Raw genomic sequence first — 23844 nt, forward strand, 5'->3', positions numbered from 1 at the left:
TCCGTGTCGAATAAGTAAAACCCGCGCTGGTCGCGCGGAAGTATTTCTCTGCGGAGGCTGTAGTCGGGGTGAAAGAAGATCAAACCTTCATCGCTTGAAGATCACACCTTCGTGAATTTATCTGAAAATCTGTTTAATCTGAAACAATTTATTATATTCGAGAAGTAGACTTCGTTTCTTAGAGAAAATTGCGTAAATGTAATTGAACACGTCGGAATATTCGTCTCTTATAATAACGCAAACTTTGAATTATCCAACTCTTTCCAATTACACATTTTCATATAAAAGTTTATTCCTCAAACTCGAATTCCTGTTCACGAGAAAGACCGGCGACCTCGAACAGTGAAAAACTCTCACCTCGACTACACTGTAGACGAAATTCTCCCTGAGAAGTCTGAAAAATAAATCGCATAACAAACTTCCGAGACGATACTCCCGTGCGACCAGACCTGCAACGACTACGAGTGAAAGCATGTTCTTTTAGTTGGTAATAATTCTGAATGTAACCTTACTCGACGGACGAAACGTTGCGCCCTGCGCCGGCCGCGGAAGATTCCGGGAACAAACGAAACCCCGTTTCCAACGAGCCATCAGAATCTTCAGCTTGAGCGCATGGCCAACGTTCCGTTCCCCAGTACATAACCACCACGAAAAAAAAAGCACCGTTCCCCGTAGGGCAAGGACTAATTCGACGCCGCTTGTTCGCAGACGTAAGAAGAAATGTATCAGATACATGGGGGAGGGAGGAGACGGCGACGGCGAAGGTGATGGCGAAGGCGAGGACGATCACTCGGAGGACAACCTGGGCAGCGTGGGGGAGGCAGGCACTCCCGAGGAGGACGAGTCCCTGAGCAGTCCCGGGGGTTTGTCCGCGTTGTCTAGTCTGGCTAGCCCGTCGCTGGTGTTACCGTCGCCCTCGAGCCTGGCCAGCCCGTGCCCGTGTCCCCTGACACCCCCGGTGCCGCCTCCGCCCCTGTCCAACAACCCGGCCAACAGTCAGCCGCACAACCAGCCGGCGCAACCGCCGCCACCGCACCGTAACCCGGTCGGCACGAATCCCCACGACATCAACAATCCCCTTAGCGTGAACCAACTGACCGGACAGTGTATAAAGAGTGAAGTGGTGCCGGCGCCGTCGGGCACGTCCAACCCGGCGATCAGTGTTACGTAGCCCCGGCCGGACCCACGTGACAAGACTGTTCCAATACGCCGTGTCATACGCGGGGTCCGTGCACGTGTACAGACGGGAATTACGGTGGTGGCCGCCATAATGGCGGCACGGGGAGACAAGAGAACGGCGGAGCGCCGCTGGCTGATCTTCGTCGGGATCGTTGAGGAACATGGAAGACGACGAGACAACCCGGTCTTTGGGAAAGACCGATAGGGGCAAGATAGGTAAACCCCTAGTATCGTCGAGTCTTCGTGGGATTGGGGAGCAATGCTGTTCTTCGTAACCTTCGGAAGGACCAACGGATCGGGGCCACGGTCGATCGGAGTCCCAGTTCACCGAGACACGGCTCCAGAGGGGATCGAAGACGGTTAGACTGTAAGCTATCGGGCGGTCGCTCGACCGGGATGTCGGGTTGACCGGGTAATTGTGTCTAGCCGCGCCCGCCGCGCCGCGCGCTCGTTTGCCGGGTTTCTTTTTCTAAACACCCAGTGGCCCGGTTGCAGTGAGGGTCACTGGACATGGACGTTCGCGCGTGTAACGAAAGAACGAACGAACAAAAACACATGAGAGAACACGAACAAAATGAAGATGAGAAATACTCAGGACCAAGTGTCTGGCTGTAGTCACCCGCTCGAGGAAATTCTGTGTGCTAGGGAGATTGCGAGAGAAAGAGGACGCGCGTGATGGTTTTCTTGGGTGGATGGGTTCGCGTGAATGGGCGAAAGGGAGAGTGCGAGATGGAGAAAGAGAGAGAAAGAGAGAGAGAGGAGGGAGAGAAAGAGAGAGAATGCGTGAGAGAATTAGCGGCAGAGAGAAAGAGAGAGATTGCGTGAGAGAGGATTAACTGGAGAGAGTAAGGATAGGCCGGCGAGAAGGTGCGCGTGACACAGCTTGTAGTCCTTGTTACGTTGTGATGCCAATGACTGAGAGGTCATGTTCCTGTGCCAGGTACTATATTCTATAAAGTAATTATACCGCAGACGTATAAGCTAAAGGTAACACGAGCAGAAAACGTGCGAGTTTGAGAGAGAAAGCGTGCGTGTACGTGTGTATGTACGGGAAATAGGGAGAAAGAGGATGGACGATGATGAACGAGAGAGGGAAAGAGAGAGAGAAAAAGGAAGAAAGAAAGAGAGAGAGAAAGGAAGAAAGAAAGCGAGCAAGAGAGATAGATAGAGAGAGAAAGAGGATCGAAGACGATGATGAGTCGTAGAGCGAGACTTTTTATTGTCATTCATTTATTCGACCTCACGGTGTCAAGATACCTATCTTCTGTATGTAATTTGTTATTTTTTTAAAAGTCTATACACAGTGCGATTAATTAGCGTGTAAGATCTCTTTTTTTTTAAGTCCCCGTAACGTTTAGGTCACCCCCAACCCTCACACCCCTTTCAACGAGAAATTTTCGATTATATCCGACCTTCGCCGTTACGTACCCCTCTATCCTCGTGCGTTCTCGCGCGGCACCCGTTTCTTTCCGTATTCGACGATAATGATCGGTAATGAGATTAACCGGCTAGTCGAGGTCGAGATGAAACGGGCGAGTCTCGCGGTGATCTTAAATCCAACCCGTTCGACCTCGAAACCAGCTGTAACGTAATCAACAGACAAAACACGCAATCATAGGATTTATTTGCGGGACCTATGCGATCCATAAAAGCGTCCCGATCCGTGGATCTCCATTGCATAATATAATAAACGGAGCTATTTAGGTGAATTCTCAGGAATAATCTGTCCAAACTCGAAAATTCGAAGCCCTCGAAGCTCTTTCGTGAACGATCGTTCATCATCCCCATTCGAAAGTTTACGTCGACGGTTGATCGTTTCTTTTCTTTCTCTCTCTTTCTTTTCGGTTCTTCTCTCTTTTTTTTCTGTTTCCACGCGTCGGAGAGATCGGAATCATCGATGATCGGGAAGACGATCGAACGGCGATCGAAACGAGCGGCACCGCTCGCGCTTTCGAGCCATCGAAGACAATAACCACGGCGAAAGATATGAGACTGTTCTGTGCGTCGAACGCGCGATCGAGAGCTTCCAATTTAGAAATTGTGTCCGGGAGGTCGCGTTCGATCGGATCCGTCTTCGCCGCGATCGTTCACGATCGAGGAAGAGTAGGGAAGCGAGAGAAACACGTTGCATTATTTATCGAGCGTCGTCACGCGAGCGACGACACGCTTTTTCACGCGAGATCACCTTTTCCTCCACCGGCAGACTCCATTTTCTTTTCCCCACCGCCGATCTTTCCATCGTCGTTTTAATAACTCCGGTGAATCCGGACGGAAATTCGTTGTAATCTTTTTTCTCCCCTTTCTCTTTCGTCTCGTTTAAATTTTCCTTGTATGATAAGATCGACAAGTTATATCCAGGAACGGGCAAAAGAAGTCTCGAATAAGGGATAAATTTTTGAATTTGAATCTTTATGTATTATTCCGTTCGAACGAGAAGTAATTGTGATTGTAAAATTCGCTACGATTCGTTTTTAAATGGTTAAGTTTATTTGACAATTGTCCGATTCAAGAATCGACTCGAATAAGCTTCTATGTATATAGGATGATTCGAAAATAATTATTTGAATATTTCGAAGAGATTATTCGAAGAAGATTTTGTCCGTATCTGGCCATCGGCGAGAAACGTTTATCGAAAGAAACAAAAAGTAAAGCGTGCGAAGCGTGTAGCGAGGAGCGAGATAAATCATTATCGGACTGCGGATGTTTATGCGATAGGAGTAAACGCTTTTAAAGAGTGTTTTTTTTTTTAATGAGTATTTTCGAGAGAGATTTAATTCCGATTTTTAAGAGTTTTGTTGCGTCGCGTGTGAAACGGGAACGTTGTAAATCCGAGATTTTAACGAATGTTTTGTTTTATCGCGCCGCGTGTAAATGTCCGAAGTCGAATAAGCGATTTTGTAGTAATTCGAGGAAATTGTGAAAAATCTGGAAACAGACCAGGAAGAAATTCTCCGGCGTTGGAACTCGAAAAACTCGAAGAACATCCGGTTCCCCCGGACTTCCGGTCTACCGAACGGAAATGGAGGACCGTCGGACTCCGGGTAGCGTCGCTTGCATCGCTTCCTCATATTTCCTTTTTATTAATCTGATTGTAATGTTGTTTTACATTTTCCAGTTTCTTTTTTTTTTAATCGATCGTCGGTTGTCCCGACGATCATTTTCTCATTTGCAAATTTTACGGAAGCGGCAATATTATTTGTTGTTATTATAGCGGAGAGAATAAAAGGAAAAAGGTATTTCGTCGGAATCGTGCGCCGATTCAATTTTCTTTCTTATTGTGCATTTTATTTTCTCTATTTTGGAACCTTGTTGCTATGGAATAAACGTGCGAACGAATCGAAGATTGTACGTCTCCACGACGGATTTTTATTTTTTATCTCACTTTGGCTGCTTAAAAGTCGAATCAACAGGGAAAAACGATTGTTTTCCGGACAGGCGGGAACAGGCTGATCGTCTCGTAATTTTGCGCGCAATTTTCATCGGTTCCTTTATCCTGAGATTTTTATCTTATCGATCATCGTATTAAGTAGTGTTAATTATTGTTAACTTCGTGTTAAACGTCGTTTTAATTTTTATCTGTCGAGAGATCATGAGATCGGGAAAATTTACGAGCAGAGATCGATCAAAGTTACTCGTTCATTTCGATCGGATCGTGCCCATTGATCGCAAAATTACTTCCAGAGAAGCCTGCGCTCGCCGCGGCGCGCAAATCGAATTGTTAAACGAGAATTATCGCGCGGCACGTCCGCCGGATTAGTTAGTTTCCGTTCTGTTGCACGAATCCTCGTTGCGATCCGATCTCCCTCCCGTTCCTACACCTCTACGCTTCCACCTCCGCCGTTCAACCGACCAAAAGACGAAATCGTACACGGAAGAAAAGAGAACGGAAAAGAAAAAAAAAACAAAGAAAATCTCGAGCCAGGCAACAGAGAAACCCGATGAGAGAAAAAGGAAATTGTTTTCGTGCGTTTGCATTAGGGAGCAGCTTTTGTACATAAAATAAATACGTTTTAAGGTGCATTTGTTGCGTCGAATGGGAAAGTGCAATGGAGGACTTTGATGATAATGATGATGACGACGATGATAATGATGATGATGATGATGATGATGATGATGATGGTGATGATGATAATGATGATGATGATGATAGTGGTGGCGATGATTATGATGATGATAATGATGATAATGATGATGATGATAATGATGATGATGATAATGATAATGATTATTATGACGACGACGACGATGACGATATTTTAGGAAGGGAAACGAAACACAGAAGAAAAGAGACTGTTATAACGCGAGACAGAGATGAAGAGAATGTGAGAGAGCGAGTGCATGTGTGCGTGAAACAGAGAGCAAAGACAAGAAGAAACAATTTTTTTTTGGCGAAGCGTTCTCCCCCTTCGTTTCATTATTTTCTTTCCGTTTCTTTCCACTATTTTTTTCCCCTAAATTTATTTGCTATCTTCGACCCTTCCTCTCCGACCTTTCCCTCACCCCCCACTCGACTGAGCTAAACCACACGATGTCTGTATAGCGAGAACTTAAGATAAACCTGTAAACGCGTCAATGAAACAGTAAACTGAACGTGCCATAACGACATCATGCCAATATTATTGATAATACATATTTTTTACAATTAACGATCTGTTCCCGTGTTCGTTCTGTCAGTGGCCAGGGCGTGCGTTTCGAACGGACACGCTCGTCACTTGGATTCTTTTGCCGCGTTTTTACGTCTTCTCTCCCTTATCCGGCCTCGTTGCTTTTCGATCGAGGACACGCGACGCCACCCTCGAAATTCTCGATGACCGTTCTGGACAGTCGACCCGCGGACCACCGTTCGAGATACGTCTATTGGGCTTTCCAGCGCAAGAATTTCGACAATACACTGTTCACTCAAAGTATTTCGATCCGAAATGGACGTATCGTAGAATTAAGACAGACCTAACCGGGACCTACTTACGTTCAAAAACAATTCAGTATTAATTTAGAATGTTAGTAGTAATTTCGGATGTAATTAGATCTAGATCGATTTCTGGTAAATAGTATCGGATTTAACTAGCATGGTTGTACCGATAGAAACCAATGTTCAAATGCCACCTTGCATCGACGCAGACCGTTAACAATTGTTTCGTATCTATTTAAATCTCACATTGATTCATCGAACATTCATTCAAACTTGAATACAGTCTTGACTTCGAATACTCCCTCAGAAATCAATGTACATAAGGCTTAACGTTACAAGTTATCTCGGAGTTATTCCGGATCTTGCCAAACTTGATTACGAAAGCTGATTCATATTTTCAAATGAATTCTCTAAGCCCTAGCCGTCTGCCGAATCAGCACAGACTGTCCAGAATTTTATAAATCGCCTAAGGTTCGATACAGATCGCAGCAGTTCCATCGGAAACCCGCTTGAAACCCAATTAGTATCGTGAACCCGAAGCGTGTAATACTTCGCGCAAAGTGAATACACTCGAGGCAAGTCGACTTCTAACATTCTTCTCGGGGGAAGGTCTTCGGGAATCGTTCCCCGCAAATCTGCTTAAGAATTAAACGGGTTATTGGACGATGAAACGATAGAGCGGATCGATCGATCGAGAAGCCGAGGCAGCAAACGAGTAAGTACGGGCAAGGACGACCATCGGTTCACAGAAAGGAGCGCGCGAGAAAAGAAGGACTACCGGATAGTACTGACAGACGTTAGCCACAAAGAAAAGACTCTTAATGCCGTGCGATGTATTATTCCGAGTGTGTTGCGTGTGCGTGTGAGTGCGGGCGTGTGCATGGGACGACGATCACTGTTGTACGAGGAGCCGGGTTGCGGGGGCAGAGATCGCGAGGACGCTCAGCGTACACGCTGGATGCATTTAAACGCATTTCTTCTCTGGACATTGCGTCGAGTATACCGGTGACAATGAAGAATAGCAATAGAAACTTCGGAGATCTCACATGACAATCGCTGCGAATGCTTTCGATTGAAATTTCGAATCCTGATACGGCTCTTGGTCGAGCCACAAGAAAATCGCGAAAGTATTTTAAATTTAGGATTTCCTTCACTGAAAGGTGATGAAAGATTCTTAAAGAATTATTTATTGTCCTGTAACTCTAATCGAAAGACGATTTAAAGTATGTTCTTGTTCGGAATGTTATTCATTTTTGAGATTATAGTTCCAAGGTACATTTAAAATGAATGGTGTATAGTGGAGCTAGAGCTTATGCAATCGTCAAGATTATCATTTTAAAATTAAGGCTTTCAGTTCGTTGTTTCATTGGTTTCAAGTTTTCGTTAGTCACATATGAAATTCAATCTTCTCGAATATGAACAGGTTTCAAGAGAAAACGTGATTGGATTAAACAAATCCTACGACTGTAACAGGGTTGTGTACCTCTGGTGGTAACGATATAGTAAAACAGTTCACTCGTGGAACCACAACGGTAGATTTAGAGTCAGTAGCTTATAAAATGTACGACGACAACAGCATACGTTTACTTCTCAATTAAACTGTTTCCTAGAGTCTTAAATGCTCAAAGCCCAAGTAAAAGGAGAGCTCTCCATCCCATGAATTTGTTTAAGTATGTATAACAGTTAAAATTTAGTTCGAAAGGGTTCTCGGGAATGTCCTGCCCTCGTTGATCGTTTTTATCAGTTTAGTTAGGAATGTCCTCCGCCCAGACTCTGCCCGTGGAACTCGGCGTTAGTTCACTTTTGCGAGAAAACAAGACGACGTCACGAGGGTGGTCCGTTTTGGTCCCCACCGATGGTCAGGGTCGAGGAAGCTGTTCACACGATTTCGTTGATCGTTCCCGGGCGGAAATCAACGTTAGCGGGAAACAGATGCGGTTAGATAGAAAAGATGCGTTCGACGTGGTGCAGCTTCCGAGCCCAATAAACACGGCCTACAGACCGCGCTAGACGTCATCGAATCACTCGAGGAAGCCTACCCGCGGCTGATCGCGAAATCTGTTGCGAGAGGACGGGAACCATTTCGATTCCAGTCGCGGCCAGGCTCCGTCTCGCGTCGAAGGGAGTGCTTGTAACATATTGTAAAGTATCACCGACAGTTTTCAGCTGCGTTGTACAGTGTTTTCTAAGTATCTAGTTTATAGTGTGTAATTGAAGATACATTGTATTTACACTAATAAGTGATCTGTATCAAATTCATTCTCGTATAACCTGTATCTCCTACTCATGTAGATGCTAAAAGTGATTTGTGTCATAAAGAAACCTATAAATAAAATTAGCAATTTGAGAATGTTGTCGACCGCGTCGATTCCTTTTATCACGCACCATCTACGATCACCTGGGAGTAAAGACGGAGGTGGCTGAACCGGTATGGAATGATGAAATGAGATTAAGTATTAAGTAAAGATTGATGTCAAATGCAAGAGGGAAAAATGTAAAGATGTGTAATCGGAAAGTCGTGTGACATTAATAAAATGTAAATGCAGTCATTACACGTTAGAAAAATAACAGAGACCAATATCATATTGAACATCATAAACTGGAACTTATACGCATCACAAAGTTTTCAAAATTTGAAATATAAATCTAAATCACTACAGAAGCATTTCCCGTTGTTACTGTTCGCACTTCGGTGGACAACCGGTTTTAGCGTCCGAGAAGAAGAACAAACTCAAAACGTTCACCGCGTTCAAGGTATAAATGTTCGGGGTCTTCAGATTGCAATTGAGCACGAATACTTTCGCCATTTTCATGATGCTCTCGCACTTCATCACACAGGCTGCGCCGTCAAAATTCGGCCTGCCTTGATCATCCCTTGCGCAAGGATCGAAAAGATAGAACTTGCCGTAATGCTGCATCACTGCTACTGCCATGTTAGTCGTGTGAAGTATACCCGAGCAGTTGGACCTGAAGAACATAGATAGAGATTCCGCTAGGTCAAAGGCGTGCAGCAGACCGGCCGCAGTGTGATTGTGAACGTGGATAGTAGCTCTGAAGTCTCCGATAATGAACACTGTCAACAATTCACTGGGTGACAAGTTCCTGGAGCCAGGACGAGCAGCCCGCACGGTGTCCAGATGCAATAAATTGCCATACTTCAGTATAGCGTCGATTAGTTCGGGTGTCCAGGTGGAAGGAACATGAAGAAGACCAACCACAATGGCGACAGCAGCGATGGCTGTGCTCTGGTAGCCTCTACTGTCGCTGCTCCAGGTACGATGGTTCATGTGCAAGGTTCCACGAAGAACGCTTAGCTCCTCGTCCACGAAATTATACTCTGTTACAGTTTCCACGTCTAGCGTAGTATTCTTGTTCCCATGGGTCACTGGAATAGGCGGAGTAACACAGTCAAAGTACGGTCTGAATCCAGCTGGACAGGGTAGAGGCTCGATGTTAGCAGTCTTGATGATAACTCTACAGATTTGGTAACGTCCATACTTTTCCTGTTCGTCGATATTAGCGAACAGTACTTCGTAGAGAGGCTCGATACACGCGAACCACATGACACAAGAAGTTCCATAGAAGTCTGGCAGCCCTTGGTCACTACGAGCTCTAGGGTCGTACATAAAGTAGATCCCCATGTCCTTCCAGATGGCCACAGCTCCACGATCGGTGACTAGGACACCGGCTCGATTTTTCTCGAAGAACTTTTGGATTCCTTTCTCTAGAAGAATCGGTGGAGGAGGCGGTGGTCTAACTCTGGTAGGCCCTCTAGCTTTCTTCGCCCGTCTACTTCCTTTAACTCTTCTAGCTCCACCTCGCCTCTTCTTTTTCTTGTCTTCAGGCTGAGGAGGAGGAATCGCGACTAAACCGCTTACAGTACTAGCCTCGATGTCAGCAGTCAAGATATTTACTCCTACATAGAACACTCTGATGATATCCTTGGGTTTGATCCTCACTATCGTCGGTTTAGCCTTCTGAGTGAGTCTATGGACGTTTGCCCCGATGGCCAGGATCTCATCCATAGTTCTCTTCGTCCAGGTGATCGGATTTTTTACGACGGACATGCCAATGGCGACAACACAGTTGGCAGCCGTCTGCTTGTTCCTGAAAGATTCGGGAAAGATCCTGTCTCCTTGGTGGTAGCTTCCACGTAGGATCGCTCTGGCTCCGCCTTGAACTCTTCTGTAAGCGTTGAAAGGTGGTAGATTGGAGGGACGAACAGCTGCACTAGGATCGAATTTCCATGGTGGAAATTTGTTCCAATTGAGCACGTCTATAACAATCATCTCATAATCACTTTCAGTACCCAGAAAATCAATCAAGTATTTTACAAGGATCTCGGTATTGGCAACTCTTAAGACTCTGGCAGCACTTGATGTTCCTTCTTCCGTGCTACTACCCCAATCTGGTATTAACGTGTAATAAAAATTATCAAACTTCCAAACTGGGTTGTTTCTGTTCCCACTGACTGTCAGTGCACCAGAAGTGTATCTAGAGAAGAACTTGTCTACACCATCCTGCAGACCCTGAACTTTTGGTGGTTTCGCTGTAAGACTACCAGCTTCAACGCAGTCCTTGATACTAAGGTTAATACGACGACTGGAGAGGAAAAATTCAGTCATGATCTCGTTGATTCTGGGTATCGCACCACCTCCTAGTCTCTCAACACATTTTGAATGTAGCTTGTCACCAGTGACGATCACTTCGTCTAGAACCGATTTGGTCCAGTATCGAGGTTCGTAAACCTTCGCGAAGACGATTGCCATCACCGCTATGGCTGCCGTCTGTTTGTTTCGATTAGCCTCCTGGAACCTCTTGTCATCCATTTTAACTGTACCATTGATAGCCCAAACATCCTCAGTTATTTTGGGGAAATGATACCAAGGATTCTCTCCGGAAGTTGGCTTAACTGGCCGTTCTTCCTCGGCCACTCTGGTTTCATAAGCATTACTTAAGCTGACGGAATCAATGACAAAGTCATCACCAGTAGCAACTTGTTGAATTGCCGCTGCCAACGATGGGATATCCGTGAACCACATGATAACTGCTACACCGTCTTTTTCTCGTGGCTCGCCTCTGGAGTCTCTTCCTTTCGGATCCATCATAAAAAATACGTCTCCCTCTCTCCAGATGGGCATCATTATGTTCTCTTGCCTAACGATGCCCATGAGATTCGTCTCGAAGAAACTCTCCAACTGACTCTCTAACTCAGTCATTCTGCCAGTGACGTTTTCTGCTTCCAACTCTACAAACATTTTATTCACCCCGACCGTAAACTCTTCGTTAATTTCATCAGGAAGTAGGTAGTTTCTAAGTGTCTCCTCCTCATCTGTTTCTTCCACTGGGATATTTTCCAAATTCTCCTGTGCGATTTTGTCTCCTATCTTCAAGATATCATCGACTACCTCTCGGTACCAAAGGTGGGGATTGTATAATTTTGTCATAGCCAAAGCTGCCAAGGCACTAGCAGCTTGCTGTTTGTCCCTAGTTTGACGCTTGAACATCATCTCGTTAGCTTGATTAAAGCTACCCGTCAAAATAGCTCCGTTATCACCCATGCTTATATAATTGTGAAGATCAGGCTTCACCGGGATCAACTTGTCCGCCTCGATTTCTTCTTCAGTCATCTCATTACCTATCTGAATACTCTTCATAGCATGTATAAAAAAGTCATCGGTTGGTGGAGCCTCCTCGTCTTGTTCCGCGTTCGCTTGGATCAGTTTAGCTAGAACTGGGATGTCCAATGTCCTGATCACACAGGCTACAGGTACCTCTTCTTCGTCAGTCTGGGTTAGGTCCGACAAACCTTTATTATTCCTTGGATTTGGATCGAAACAGTAATAGACAGGACGCTGAACGATCTCTTCCTTTTCTTTCACGTCTTCTTCCACTTTCCAGACTGCAACATTCAAGTTCTTCACGTCGACGATTCCGTATTGGTAATCCTGGAAGAATTGTGTCAAGGCTCTCGTCATGTTCAGAAAGTCACTATCCTCCGTTGATGACAGATTTCCAACGACCGTTCCTTCTTCCACGTCAATCTTAACCTTCCTGTTCTTGTAGTAAAGATTTTTCTTCAAGTTCGGCACGAAGAAATACTTCGTCTCCTCTTCGTCTGCATCTGTGACAGGATTGCACCAAGTGTAATACGCGTCCCCTTCGTGTAGTACAGTGTCAATGGTCTCGTTTGTCCATTTTGTAGGCGATGTTTCTTTGGCAGCAATCAGAGCCACCACTGGCATAGCCAGTCCTTGTTGTCCTTTATTTTCATCCTCGAAATCTTCGTCTTCGTTGGAAGTAGTACCCTGAAGAATCCACGTTTCTCCTGGTGTTCCCGGCTGAAAGTCATGCCACGGTCTGGTCCCAGGAATGTCGTCTAAGATAGTAATGTGTCTAATAGTGAATCGATCGTTCTTCTTAACCGGTTCGAGGTCCTTCCAGAACTGTATAGCTAAAACATCACTCTTCGGAAACCTCATCACGCAACAGTTCCCTTTCTTTTTCTCTTCCCCATTCTTCTTTCCCTTCTCTTCTCGAACCCTAACACCGTTCGTGTCGCATTGCCGAGGATCGAACATGTAGTAACAGTCATCTTGGCTCCAGATAGCGACAGACATTGACGAGGATTCGATAACGCCTTCTGTATTCACTAGGAAAAACTCTTCCAGGGCTTGTTTTAAGTTTAGAACCGTAGGGATCTTCGAACTGACGGTACCGGTTACCGTAATAAGGTCCACATCGATCACCAACTTTCGATTCTCTATCTGGACTTTCACGTCGGACAGATCTGATGCTGTCATAGACTTAATCGACGGCTTCTCAGACTTCACGTCTGCATACACACTGTCTCCAAGAGCCAATATCTCGTCTAATTTTGGTCTGAACCACGTTTTTACTGGATGAACCTTCTTCATGGCGATGGCCATCACACAGTTTACCACGTTCTGCGCTCCTTTCGCTTTGTACACGTCGCTGCTTTCGTGAGTCAACCCGTGAAGAATTGCCATGTAACCGGGCAGTTCTCTGAACGTTGACGGTACGTTCACGTGCATGTTCTCGTAGGTGTAACCCGTGTCAAATTTATTTTGATCCACCAGGGGATCAGTGGCAAATTTTTTATCTATGCTGTAATTCGAAATCGTGATTGATAACGGTTCTCTGTGGATCTTAGCAGTAGTGACGGCTTTCATCTTGTCCCCTTTAGGAACCGGTTTGGTACAATCCATCTTATTCTCGTCAATATCAACGGGATTAATCGCACGAAGCACACTCTTGTCGACAGTTAGACGACTGCTGCTAGGCATGCGGTTAATGTAGCCTCGACCAACTTCACTGACGCGTAATACGGTAACCTTGTCGATGCAATACCTCGAATCATACCGTTGATTCATGCTCTTTAGGAAATGGTCCCTGAGATCGTTCATACACTTAAACCTCATGACACAGGCAACGCCATCCGGTCGACGGACACCTTCCTCGTCGCATGGTGCAGGGTTAAAGTAGAGAAAACCAACATCGGGATGTCGCCACATGGCGATCGATGTACCCTGAGCAGTTATCACTCCTGCGTCGTTAGCCTGGAAGAACTTACTCAAACCGTCCGCAAAGTCTGGACAGCCTACTGTTTCACTGAATAGATTCCCATAAATGCCAGTCTCTTCGACGCAAACCAAAACCTTGTAGTTGGATATGTAGAACTCCGGATGGATCAGCCTAGCCCTCATGTACTCGTCGTCTTTCACGTGGTTCCTCATGGCGCTGGTACGATACACTTTGTCTCCATATTCTAACACCTGGTCCACGTAATCCTTGATCCATTCCTTGGGCTCGAACAGACGACCATAGACGATGGCTACTACTGACGCTGGAGCGGCCTGACGGCCACGACTCCGGTACTTGAAATGAGGATCGGTCATCGCAAATGATCCACGGAGGATCGCCGAATTGGGAGTCAAAGCATGGAATTTGTGCCATCTTTTGCCGAATGAACGTCCTGGTATCAAAGGTGTCTTCTGTGGAAGAGCATCACCTTCCCCTGCTGTTCCTGGACTGTTCTCTTGTTCCGGAGGAACATTTTTAATGTCTCCTTTCTTAGCAGCTGGTGTAGCCATGTTTCATCTGAATTCGAGTTAGCATTGAGAAATAGAACTATAAATCTTAATTTATATTGATCCTATATTTTTATACAGTGCGCTTCAACAATTTGTGTATACCATAATTTTCTATTTATATTATCATTTTTATTTGTGTTTATAATCTGACTTATATATTTTTCTAATTAACCAACTCGTAATGGATAGAATAAATTAGAAATACTCGCCTGGTATTTGATGTATCGACTTTTGTTTTCAATATTACTAAGAATTTTGAAACATTATCTTAAATTTTCTGAGGATTTTGGGTATTAAAAGTTCTTTTACTTGTGAATTTTTTTACTCATAACGAAAAATGAACTTTGTCACTAACCTTCAAAAACGAATTGAATGACAATTGAAATCAATATCGATACATTGAACCTGTAAATAGTAATATTACCGACGAGATGTATAACGGATCAACATGATTAAATATACCTGTGCTGATATATATGCATATTAAATACATATTAACCCTTTGCCCTATGATATACATCATAACCATGATCGTTACAATTACTTTGTCTTTAATAATTTATTGGAAAAAGAGAAAAATTCTATGCATATTTTATGTCTATGTTTGCTCTAAAGTGTAATAAATGATAACGGAAGAATAATATTTAATTTGGATCCAAAAACATTGAGTAATATTTATGGAGGCTAAATTCTGTTGAAAATTTTCACCACGTGTCTAACACGATATTGTAAGGCAAGGGGTTAATAATTTAATTAATTAACTGTAAATTTAACATTAACAAGCAGGCATAGGACAATAAATTTACAAGTTATGTGGTTGATGTATTAATAAAAATGTTTATTTGAATAAACCATTTTTATTTGTATTCTAGTTTTATTACCTAAACTAAGACTAATTAAATGATAACTATAAATTGTTCAAACAATAATTACTACTTTAAACATGAAATATATAAATGTTGATTTTTACCACTGTAACTATAAACCGTAATGTTTATGGCAGCAAAATTCATCCGTACGAAAAGAATTGCTTCTTAAACCTGCGACTCTTCAATTACTTTACGAACATGCGCATAAATTAAAGTAGGGATGAGAGATGTTATAAGTAGAGGGTGCGAAGCCAGGCATTCTTCAGTCCTCCTCGAGTTTCCGTGCTCGAAGAAACCCTAAGGACTTTTCAAAAGTTTTCAACCAGCAAGTATTTTAATACTTCATTTTAAAAGTATTAGAACAATATTAATACGTTAAAATTATTTACTTTAAATTGAATATTTTAATATTTCACTTTACCTTAAGTGAATATTACATTCTAAACCTTCAACATAAAAGGGGGAACTCTACTTTAAATTTACAACACAAATAAACCATAAATGAATAAATACGATTATTATTACATTATTGGGAATTTATCTTTTTAATCAATGGGATGAGAGAAAAAGAACTTACTATTTTACATTTTATTTACCTTCGCGGAATTAATTAACACAATAAAAGCATTTTTCCATATTTCCAATAAAAGAACAATAGGATACTCCATAATTCCTTACTAAAAAATTACAGTATTCGACTTACCTGGCGGAAAGTCTGAAACAATCACAAAAAAACATTGTGAAACATCATTTATAAACATTAATACGGAGAGAATACAAACGAAAAGTTAATCGTCGATTAAAAGACACAAGAGCGGTTGCTGCAAAGTATATCATCTAAAACTTTATTACATCAACATATGAAAAAACGTAATAAATATTATAAATATAAGAAGTATAAAGTAAAAGGGTCAAATACAACTTGCTTTCGTCTTTTATTGTAACGGTGCGCGGAGGGGGCCGAATAGCAAGAACCCTTTCGACGAAATAAATCGCGAAGACTCGGCTTTTACGTACAGAATACACGAAAAGTCAACGGGAACTAAATTGTAAATTGCACGCAAGTTGTGTCAGCCAGTCGTCGATGCGGAGGTATAGTGTCAGGCTTAGAACGGAAACATTTAGCCGCGAATCATCGAATAAACTTGTTTATATATATGTATATATATATGCGTAAGTATGTATATGTTTCATTGAATCGATACAAAGTGGTCTCTACATTTTTATTTTATTATGATCTACTCTCCCCTCTTTTAGTCATTTTCACATAAATCTACGTGGATGACGGAACGCTTTTTTCTCCAGCTATACTTGTATTTACAACATGTATTTATATTTATTTATTTTTATATATATATATATTTATATATGTATATACTTAACTGGTCTAATAGGATTATTGTAACAAGTTACCAAAAAATATCTACACGTAAAAATATATATGTATATACATATAAACACACATACACAGTATGTCGCTCGTGCGTGCGTCATGTGCCACAAATTCTTCGTTTCCATTCTTTCGTCGCTTCTCCCCTAATTACAATACATTCTCCGCAAGGAGTTGAAATCGAGATAATTCTGGCAATTATTCGTTAATTATGATCCGAGTGACGATTTCCAACGAAACTCGTTCGCTCCAAGAAAATTAGTTTAACGGTTACGTAAACTTCGAAGTAACTATAAATATCCAGTGATATTTCGGTTTCCACCCCCCGGTCTCGTCTACCCTTTCATCTTCCAATTAATAGTTCCTTCGCACAAGTTGCGCGTCATTCGAGGCGCGACTGACGAGAAAGTGATTCCACGTGCAAAAAGGAAATCGCTGCGAAAGAAGACAATTTGTTCGTACGAAGCTTCACTTTTGAAAGAATTAAGTTCGAAAATTCACTCGATAATCGTATGATTGAATGCTTATATTCCTACGATATTTACTCTTTCTATTTATTTTAATGTTATGAACACTGATAGAAGTATGATATTGATTATCTTTTATACATTACTTGTTGTGAGAATCGTTAGGCAGGAAATAGCCAGAGGAATACATAATCATTACGATTGTTAATCTAAGTTGACGGTTGTTTAGATGAGGATCGATAGAAAGACAAGTGTTTATCGGAGATATATATTCTAAAATACAGTTAGGGAGGACACATAGGCCATCGAAAGACTTCGGGGGTTAACACTTGTATGGTTATATCAATAGACTCTCCTGTATTAAAAAATGTCACGATTAAAATTTAAATTAACAGAAACTATAACTACTTCATGAAAAGAAACACTGCGAAAGAATGATTTTTTATTCATTGTTCAGACATTTTCTTAAGTAACAAAAATCAATTACTTTTTAAAAGCATTGCAATGTCCTTCCACTCGATTCATAATTGCTTGCAAATAAAATGCCATGATATACTTGAACATACATTTATATACATTTTCTCATTTAAAGGAGAATGAATATGTAGAACTAATAAATCAAACAAATTACAATATGAAAGTTACAAGTTACTTCGTGGATGTAAAAAGGAATCAGCATCAGTTGCAAGAATAATGTTCTTTTCCAATAGTCATACAAGTGTTAAAATTACATCTGTCGACGAATTTTCTACCTTAATTTCATAAGAAAACGAAGCTTCGCAGGACAAAAATTCTATTCTCTATTTTCGATTTATTTTTGCATGTAATGTCATCTTCCCGGCTGTACCATGCATAGCACCACACCCTCTACAGTAACGGTTCCCGGAAGAAGCGTAATTCTCCCTTCGTCGTGTGCGTGTGAATTATGTTCCCCACCGTGTGCATGCACGCGCGCGTGTACACATAGAAGTAATGATACAGCTAATCAATCAACAAAGAGATGACTCGTCCAATATCTAATTTTTCTGAGTTCCCTTTAATTTCAGTTAATCGATAGTTAACTATCAGTTAATCCAATTTAATCAATTTTAATCAACACAACCATCGACACCTTATCAATTTCAAGGGTCTCAATTCATCGTATACGTACGTATGGTCGTAGCTCAACATCATCTAGGAAGTAGCGTCCTGATCCACTTAAAAATTGCAAACTTTGAACATCTAGAGGCAGTTCTATTTCGCGATCTACTGTACATTTTTTCAAAGTTGGCATATTTGTTTCATTAGGACCAAACTTTCCCTCTCAGGCCAGTTCTAAACATTTTCTTAACACATTGCGTACCTGCTAATTTTCAGAAAACTGAATTGTGCGGTTGGCAATTTTCACTGAGGTTAACTTATATCACTATACATAGAAAGACTCAGATATCATATTGTTATGTAATATATTTTAAACAGATAATCAATTCGAATTAAATTTTATATTTTTTCAATGCTGTGGTAATTAGCGAAGTGGCATAGCTAAGTGTCTTTATATAAAAACGAGATTTCTCGTTGCCGGTACGCAATGTGTTAAGTACTGAGGACAGTTATAGATTAGAGAACCCTGATTGAGCCAGATCCGCAGAAGAAGCCTTTTCTTATGATCCTTCTAGGATTACTGTTTCAGCACATCGTTGCCTCAAAGTGTACACGATACATAAGTTTACAGCCCATCGGATTTGCCATCCCAGCGTATCGGGTTCACGTGTACACGGTACACAACGCGCGTGCAAGCTTGCACCGTTTCATTTTTGGCTCGAGATCGCCGCGCTTTTATTAATATCTCGCTGGCAGATTGTGACCGTCGCTCTTCCTAATGGTTGGACGTAATTTCTAAAGACACGATCGAGGATATCATATCTTTTACGTCGAACTGAAAGGAACAACAGGCTATTTCGTTACTGACACACATTAAGCATTCGCGCGCGAGATCTAGCGAGTTTCTCCCAAACAGTAATAATTGGACTGCGGATTGTATGCATTTCCAGAGAGCACAAATGCATCGGATCGAATAAAATGTAAAGGGTCTAATACATTTCATATGTTTCCAATTGTTTCAAATTATCATTAGAAAATATCGATTTTCGTTTAATCCCTGTCGCAATGACAATTTGCATACCACATTGCATCAATAATAATTTAATAGCCAGCGCTAGCAATGCTTGTAACGTTTCTTCATCGATTGTATGAATAAATGCAGGCAATAATGAAAATATTTTGTACAGTTTCACTTTTATTCGAAATATGTTCTCCGCCTTGTGGATCATCGATGACCCACGGTATACATTCGAAACGAAACTTAGATTAATTGGAGGTCCCTATCCTTTGGCTTCATTTCAAAATAAAATAATCAAAAAGAAGTCACGAATTTAATCGATTGTTATATGTAATAATTATTACAGTAAACATGCAATCATTTATTACAATGCGTGTATAAAATTTCAGGTGGTACGAAACGTGTTGGCGTAATCAAATAATCAATTAAAAAAGAAAAGTTGGGGTCTGTTTAATTTGTATTTCGTTTTCCAACCAGCCAACGCAGGATGTATATTTGCATGAGCATCCACAGTCCAGTAGTAATATGCGCTAACGTGATCTCTATTAACACGCACATTGAAAAATATACTCGGACAATCCGCGTTACATTTACGAATGCTGCATCGCATAAGAATCGCTACGGGCCACATTTAATCTTAGTAAAATATATCGGATACACGCATCTATGAGTGTTAACTCCCTATAGTCCAATATGGCTTCGGAACGCACATTGTTATTAGGCGATTTCATAAGTAATGCTGCCTGTATTCGTATCTCAAACTACCAAACAATTATCTTTTAAAAGTAAAATTCAAAGACGTTAAAAGTGTAATTTAACGGTTTAGGGATAAATGCTGTTGTAATGGCATATGCATGTAATAGTTGCAAAGTATATCTAAAAATCGACAGCTTCAAACAACAAGAGACTGATACGTGATTTCCTTTATTCCTAGTATGTAAGACTTCGATGCATAATACACTTTTCTGATGGAAAATTTTTAAAAATTCTCACCCGCAAAGAATTGAACGATTTAAATTTAAAATTGATCTCCGGAGACACTACTAATGAAATGACCCAACACATTTTTCATTCGATTATTGAAGACGACGTAACTCGATCGAATTGAAGTAATTGTTCACAATTGGTTTCTGCGTTCCAGCTGTTTTGAACAATTAATTCCGACTTACGAGTCATCTGCCAAGATCATTTCTTTCGGTAACAGAACAGGAGAAGGTGTAACACTCAAAAGCGGGTTAGTCCATAGGGAGTTAAGAGGAAATATCGATATCGTGTTCGAGCACATCGTATGGATCAGTTTACGATCGTTTATTAGCTGCGCGACGACGACTCGCTCTCATCTATCATCACAGACGGAAAAAGACTTAATTATAATGTAGCAAAGGGCCGACGAGTTTCGTCCACGTTTGGCTCACTGTCCTCCGGTATACCACGAAGGACACACATCTCTTCCGGTCACCTTCTCTCTCGTCGTTCGACCGTGATAAAGAATAAAGTTCAAGCGAGAAATGAGGGACCACTGAGACATTCCTTGTGGCGATCTTAACTGTTTTTTTTTTTGTCACTTCACCGTTTTTCTAACATCGTCCTTTTACTCTTCGTTTGCTTTAATATTATTTACGGTAACATCGAGAGGGATGCCGAAAACAAGGCGTCCATCGAACATGTGGATAACTCGCATGACGAGTAACGAGAGTTCTGCACGAGCATTAACAATAATAAACCATGTGTGCAGAAGACAACAAATCGCTTGGTTAACGTTGCTTAAACTATGCACGAGACTCCGCAATTTATAAACCATCATCATCAGTTTCAACGTTTATCATCGTGTTCTTTTTATTCTTTTTATTCTTCATCATCTTCTTCTTCTTCTTCTTCTTCTTCTTCTTCTTTTTCTTCGTTTTCGATTTCCTTCATCAACTCGTTCTAACGTACCCACGCGAAAATGGAGTAAATTGAGATTCACTGAACAACCTCCGCGCGTGGAGCGACGAAGATATCCGAAGCGTTTGTGCTAGTAGCTCATAGATGAAATGGCGATGAAACTAAAGAGGACGCTCCTTGACGTTAGAGCGGGGCAAGAATCGCAAGGAATCGTTATCGCGAAATAACGAGATGGTAGAAGATCGGTGGATGAGAGAACCGTACGACGAATTGGCGAGTATAGTTTGCGCTTTCAACTTGGTAACATCACCGTTGCCTGTTCGATGCTATCTTTTTGCAAATTTATTCGTAAAAATCGGAATTTATGTGAACATCTGTAGTGTACGTATTGATCCTTATAATTGTATCACGTGAGAACTATGACTTTACAGAATCATGAATATATATCGATACAAGTATACAAAACAATGCACTAAGATATTAATTCTCATCCAAATTTTATAATCGAATAATTAATTTAACCCACATTTCATTGAACTAATCATATTACAATCATACAAATTCGCATCAGCATTCGTAGTTAACTAGTCGCAATACCTTTCCGATTATCATCTATGAACTATTTCTTCTTAACTTTGTAAGATTTTCATGCGTTTTGTTTGAACGACTGGCAGAGATAGAAATTATTTCTTGAGCTTGGAACAATCACGCTCAGAACCATTAGTATAGGATTTGCACACGTTGCTTTCCTCGCACGGTTCGCATCTCCGTCTTCGTGTACGCGTGACAACATTTGGTGTGTATACAGAATGCAAAGACGTCCTTATTCCGAGGAATCACGAATTTCGCAGTTGCGCAATAGTATCTTCTTATCACAATAGATCGGTTAAAAATCGAATGCCGCGTCGTGTCGTCGTTGGTAAAGTGATTTTCCTGTAAGCCTTTTTTTCGAATAGAACACATTACAGTCTCTCCGATTGACATTGAAAAAATCATCGTCTAACGAAAAAACTAGAGCAACGGCGTTCGAATATAGCTGAAACACTACGTCGTCTGTGTTCTTGACGAATCCAATATAGCTACTACCGCTACCAGTCCCATTTCTCAATAACAATTACTTTCAATCGGTTCTACGTTCCCTTTACACGTTCTGCTCTCTGCTTGGTCCCACGAAATTTGCGCGATCGCTCAAGAAACTACGCGTGAGCCAATTCATTTAATGGACACCAATTTCGAGGGGGTGGGATGGAAAGGGATCTACATACGGCGATACATAGATTCGAGAGAAACGAACAGTAATTGACCAATCTCAAATACAAAGATTCTAATACGCATTCAGCTGACTTTCATCGGAATAAGGCATGCCGCCGTTTTCTTTTCTTTCTGTGTAATTACAAAAAAAGAAACGACCATCGTCTTAGTATTTGGAAGTCGATTGAGATTAATAACAGCTGAAAAGTAGCAACCAGAGGAAGGTCTCGCGGCATACAAGGCAGACCTGGGCGTCATTCGATTACTTTCGAACGATTATTCAAATAATCATCGATCGTTTAATTAATAAATTTATACAGCGTTTTGGAAAAAGGAAGAAATCCTGAAACAATGTTTTCGGAAGGTGAGATACCTTTTGTAACTATTTCCGGAATGTAGATCCCAATTATTTTCTTATTCGATACGCACATCAAATAATTGTTCATCTTACTTGCATTCAAGATTCTGCACTACTTATTGTCTGATTCGACATACAATAAAGTTACGCGTTTCCTGAAGTATGAACGACGAAATATTAAATGAATTTTATTATTTGACGGTCTCGGTGTAGCTCGTATCATTGATGTTCTACAGGTGAAAGAATCGGCGCCCGGGTCTGTAAAAAAAGTTGCGTTCAGCGTACATTAAAGTGACGCCTCGCATTCTCCAATTGCGTGTCGTTGTTCGAAAGTTTACAAAAGTGTGTCCGCCAGCTTGCGCCTTGATTCTACGTATTAACAATTAGTACAGTTCGCGAGTGTGAATCACGCTCGATCAGCGATTAATCCTAAGTATCTTCACATTTCGGAGTATCTGAAAATAGAGATATCTAAGCATTTGTTTTTTCATTTTAATTCGTCTTTTTTCTTCGTTTTTATACACTAATCTGACCGGTAACTCTCGGATACCTCCTCTCCTTCATCTACACATGAATTCTTCTGATGAGGACTAACATCGGTACTATCGAGTTGCCTATCCCTTACAATATGTATAAGTCGTATCAAAATCAAGGAAAAATAGGTTTCGCGATTGGACGATAACGAACATGACAGTACGAGCGTCTTCCAATGGTTGTGTTTCCCTTGATCCATTCTCTTGTTCATTTCCTTTTTTTTATGTTCATTCTTATTCGCCTCGTCGTCTATCGTTCGTGTCGTAAAGTTCTCGAGAAGAGTGAACACTGCAGAAAACTTCTATCAAGACTTCGTAATGGAAGCTTGACGGAAGCTTGGGCGCGTCTCTTGTACCACTTTTCTAGTAAAGCTTTTATATATGTTTATATATGTACAAATACAACAAAAGTAACTCCGTTGTTTGAGAGCCTCTATCGTGTAGTCACGGCGGACATTAACTGTCCCGGTTCGGGTGCTTGGCAAGGAAACGTCGAGGCCAGGGTAAAGGCCAATCGTATTGTCGTGGCACCGTGCCGCCCACATTTTTCTCGAAATATTTGAACATAGGAAACCACCAGAGCCGGGCCAAAAAGTTGTTTGGTTCGTATTGCTGGAAATATGGGAATGCTTTCTTTAATAATAACAGTGCTATTAGACCGATGCGAAAAGTTTATCGGTTTTCTTGTACTCTTTAAAGTTAGATTCTTAAAAATCATTTATGTAAAGTATAGTTCTACAATGTTGAGAATCTTAAATTTTCAAAATTGTGTGCTTGAAGAGAACTTGTTTC

At 41.5% G+C, this 23844-nt stretch overlaps 3 protein-coding genes across 21 annotated transcripts in view; 1 reads left to right on the forward strand and 2 right to left on the reverse strand.

The window, feature by feature from the left end:
• Nucleotides 1–4520, forward strand: part of LOC116427844 (protein pangolin, isoforms A/H/I/S) — a 282374-nt gene extending 277854 nt beyond the window's left edge. For all 5 annotated transcript variants that reach the window (XM_076370446.1, XM_076370447.1, XM_076370449.1 and 2 more), the window contains one exon: nucleotides 709–4520. In XM_076370446.1, the coding sequence (XP_076226561.1) occupies nucleotides 709–1171 (463 nt within the window). In that variant the 3' untranslated portion in view covers nucleotides 1172–4520. The remainder of the gene's footprint in view (nucleotides 1–708) is intronic.
• Nucleotides 4521–8763: 4243 nt separating this feature from the next.
• On the reverse strand, nucleotides 8764–15761 carry LOC116432810 (uncharacterized). Its single transcript, XM_031990206.2, has 2 exons — nucleotides 15173–15761; nucleotides 8764–14209 (listed from the first exon to the last, which is right to left on the reverse strand). The coding sequence occupies exon 2, from the start codon at nucleotides 14200–14202 to the stop codon at nucleotides 8764–8766; it is 5439 nt and encodes a 1812-aa protein (XP_031846066.2). The 5' UTR covers nucleotides 14203–14209; nucleotides 15173–15761.
• Nucleotides 15762–15889: 128 nt separating this feature from the next.
• The window catches only part of LOC116432833 (phosphatidylcholine:ceramide cholinephosphotransferase 2), a 43371-nt gene continuing 35416 nt past the window's right edge, over nucleotides 15890–23844 (reverse strand). For all 15 annotated transcript variants that reach the window (XM_031990250.2, XM_031990249.2, XM_076371053.1 and 12 more), the window contains one exon: nucleotides 15890–23664. In XM_031990250.2, the coding sequence (XP_031846110.1) occupies nucleotides 23509–23664 (156 nt within the window). In that variant the 3' untranslated portion in view covers nucleotides 15890–23508. The remainder of the gene's footprint in view (nucleotides 23665–23844) is intronic.

The sequence above is a fragment of the Nomia melanderi genome, chromosome 9 (genome assembly GCF_051020985.1).
Source record: "Nomia melanderi isolate GNS246 chromosome 9, iyNomMela1, whole genome shotgun sequence".
Classification (NCBI taxonomy): domain Eukaryota; kingdom Metazoa; phylum Arthropoda; class Insecta; order Hymenoptera; family Halictidae; genus Nomia; species Nomia melanderi.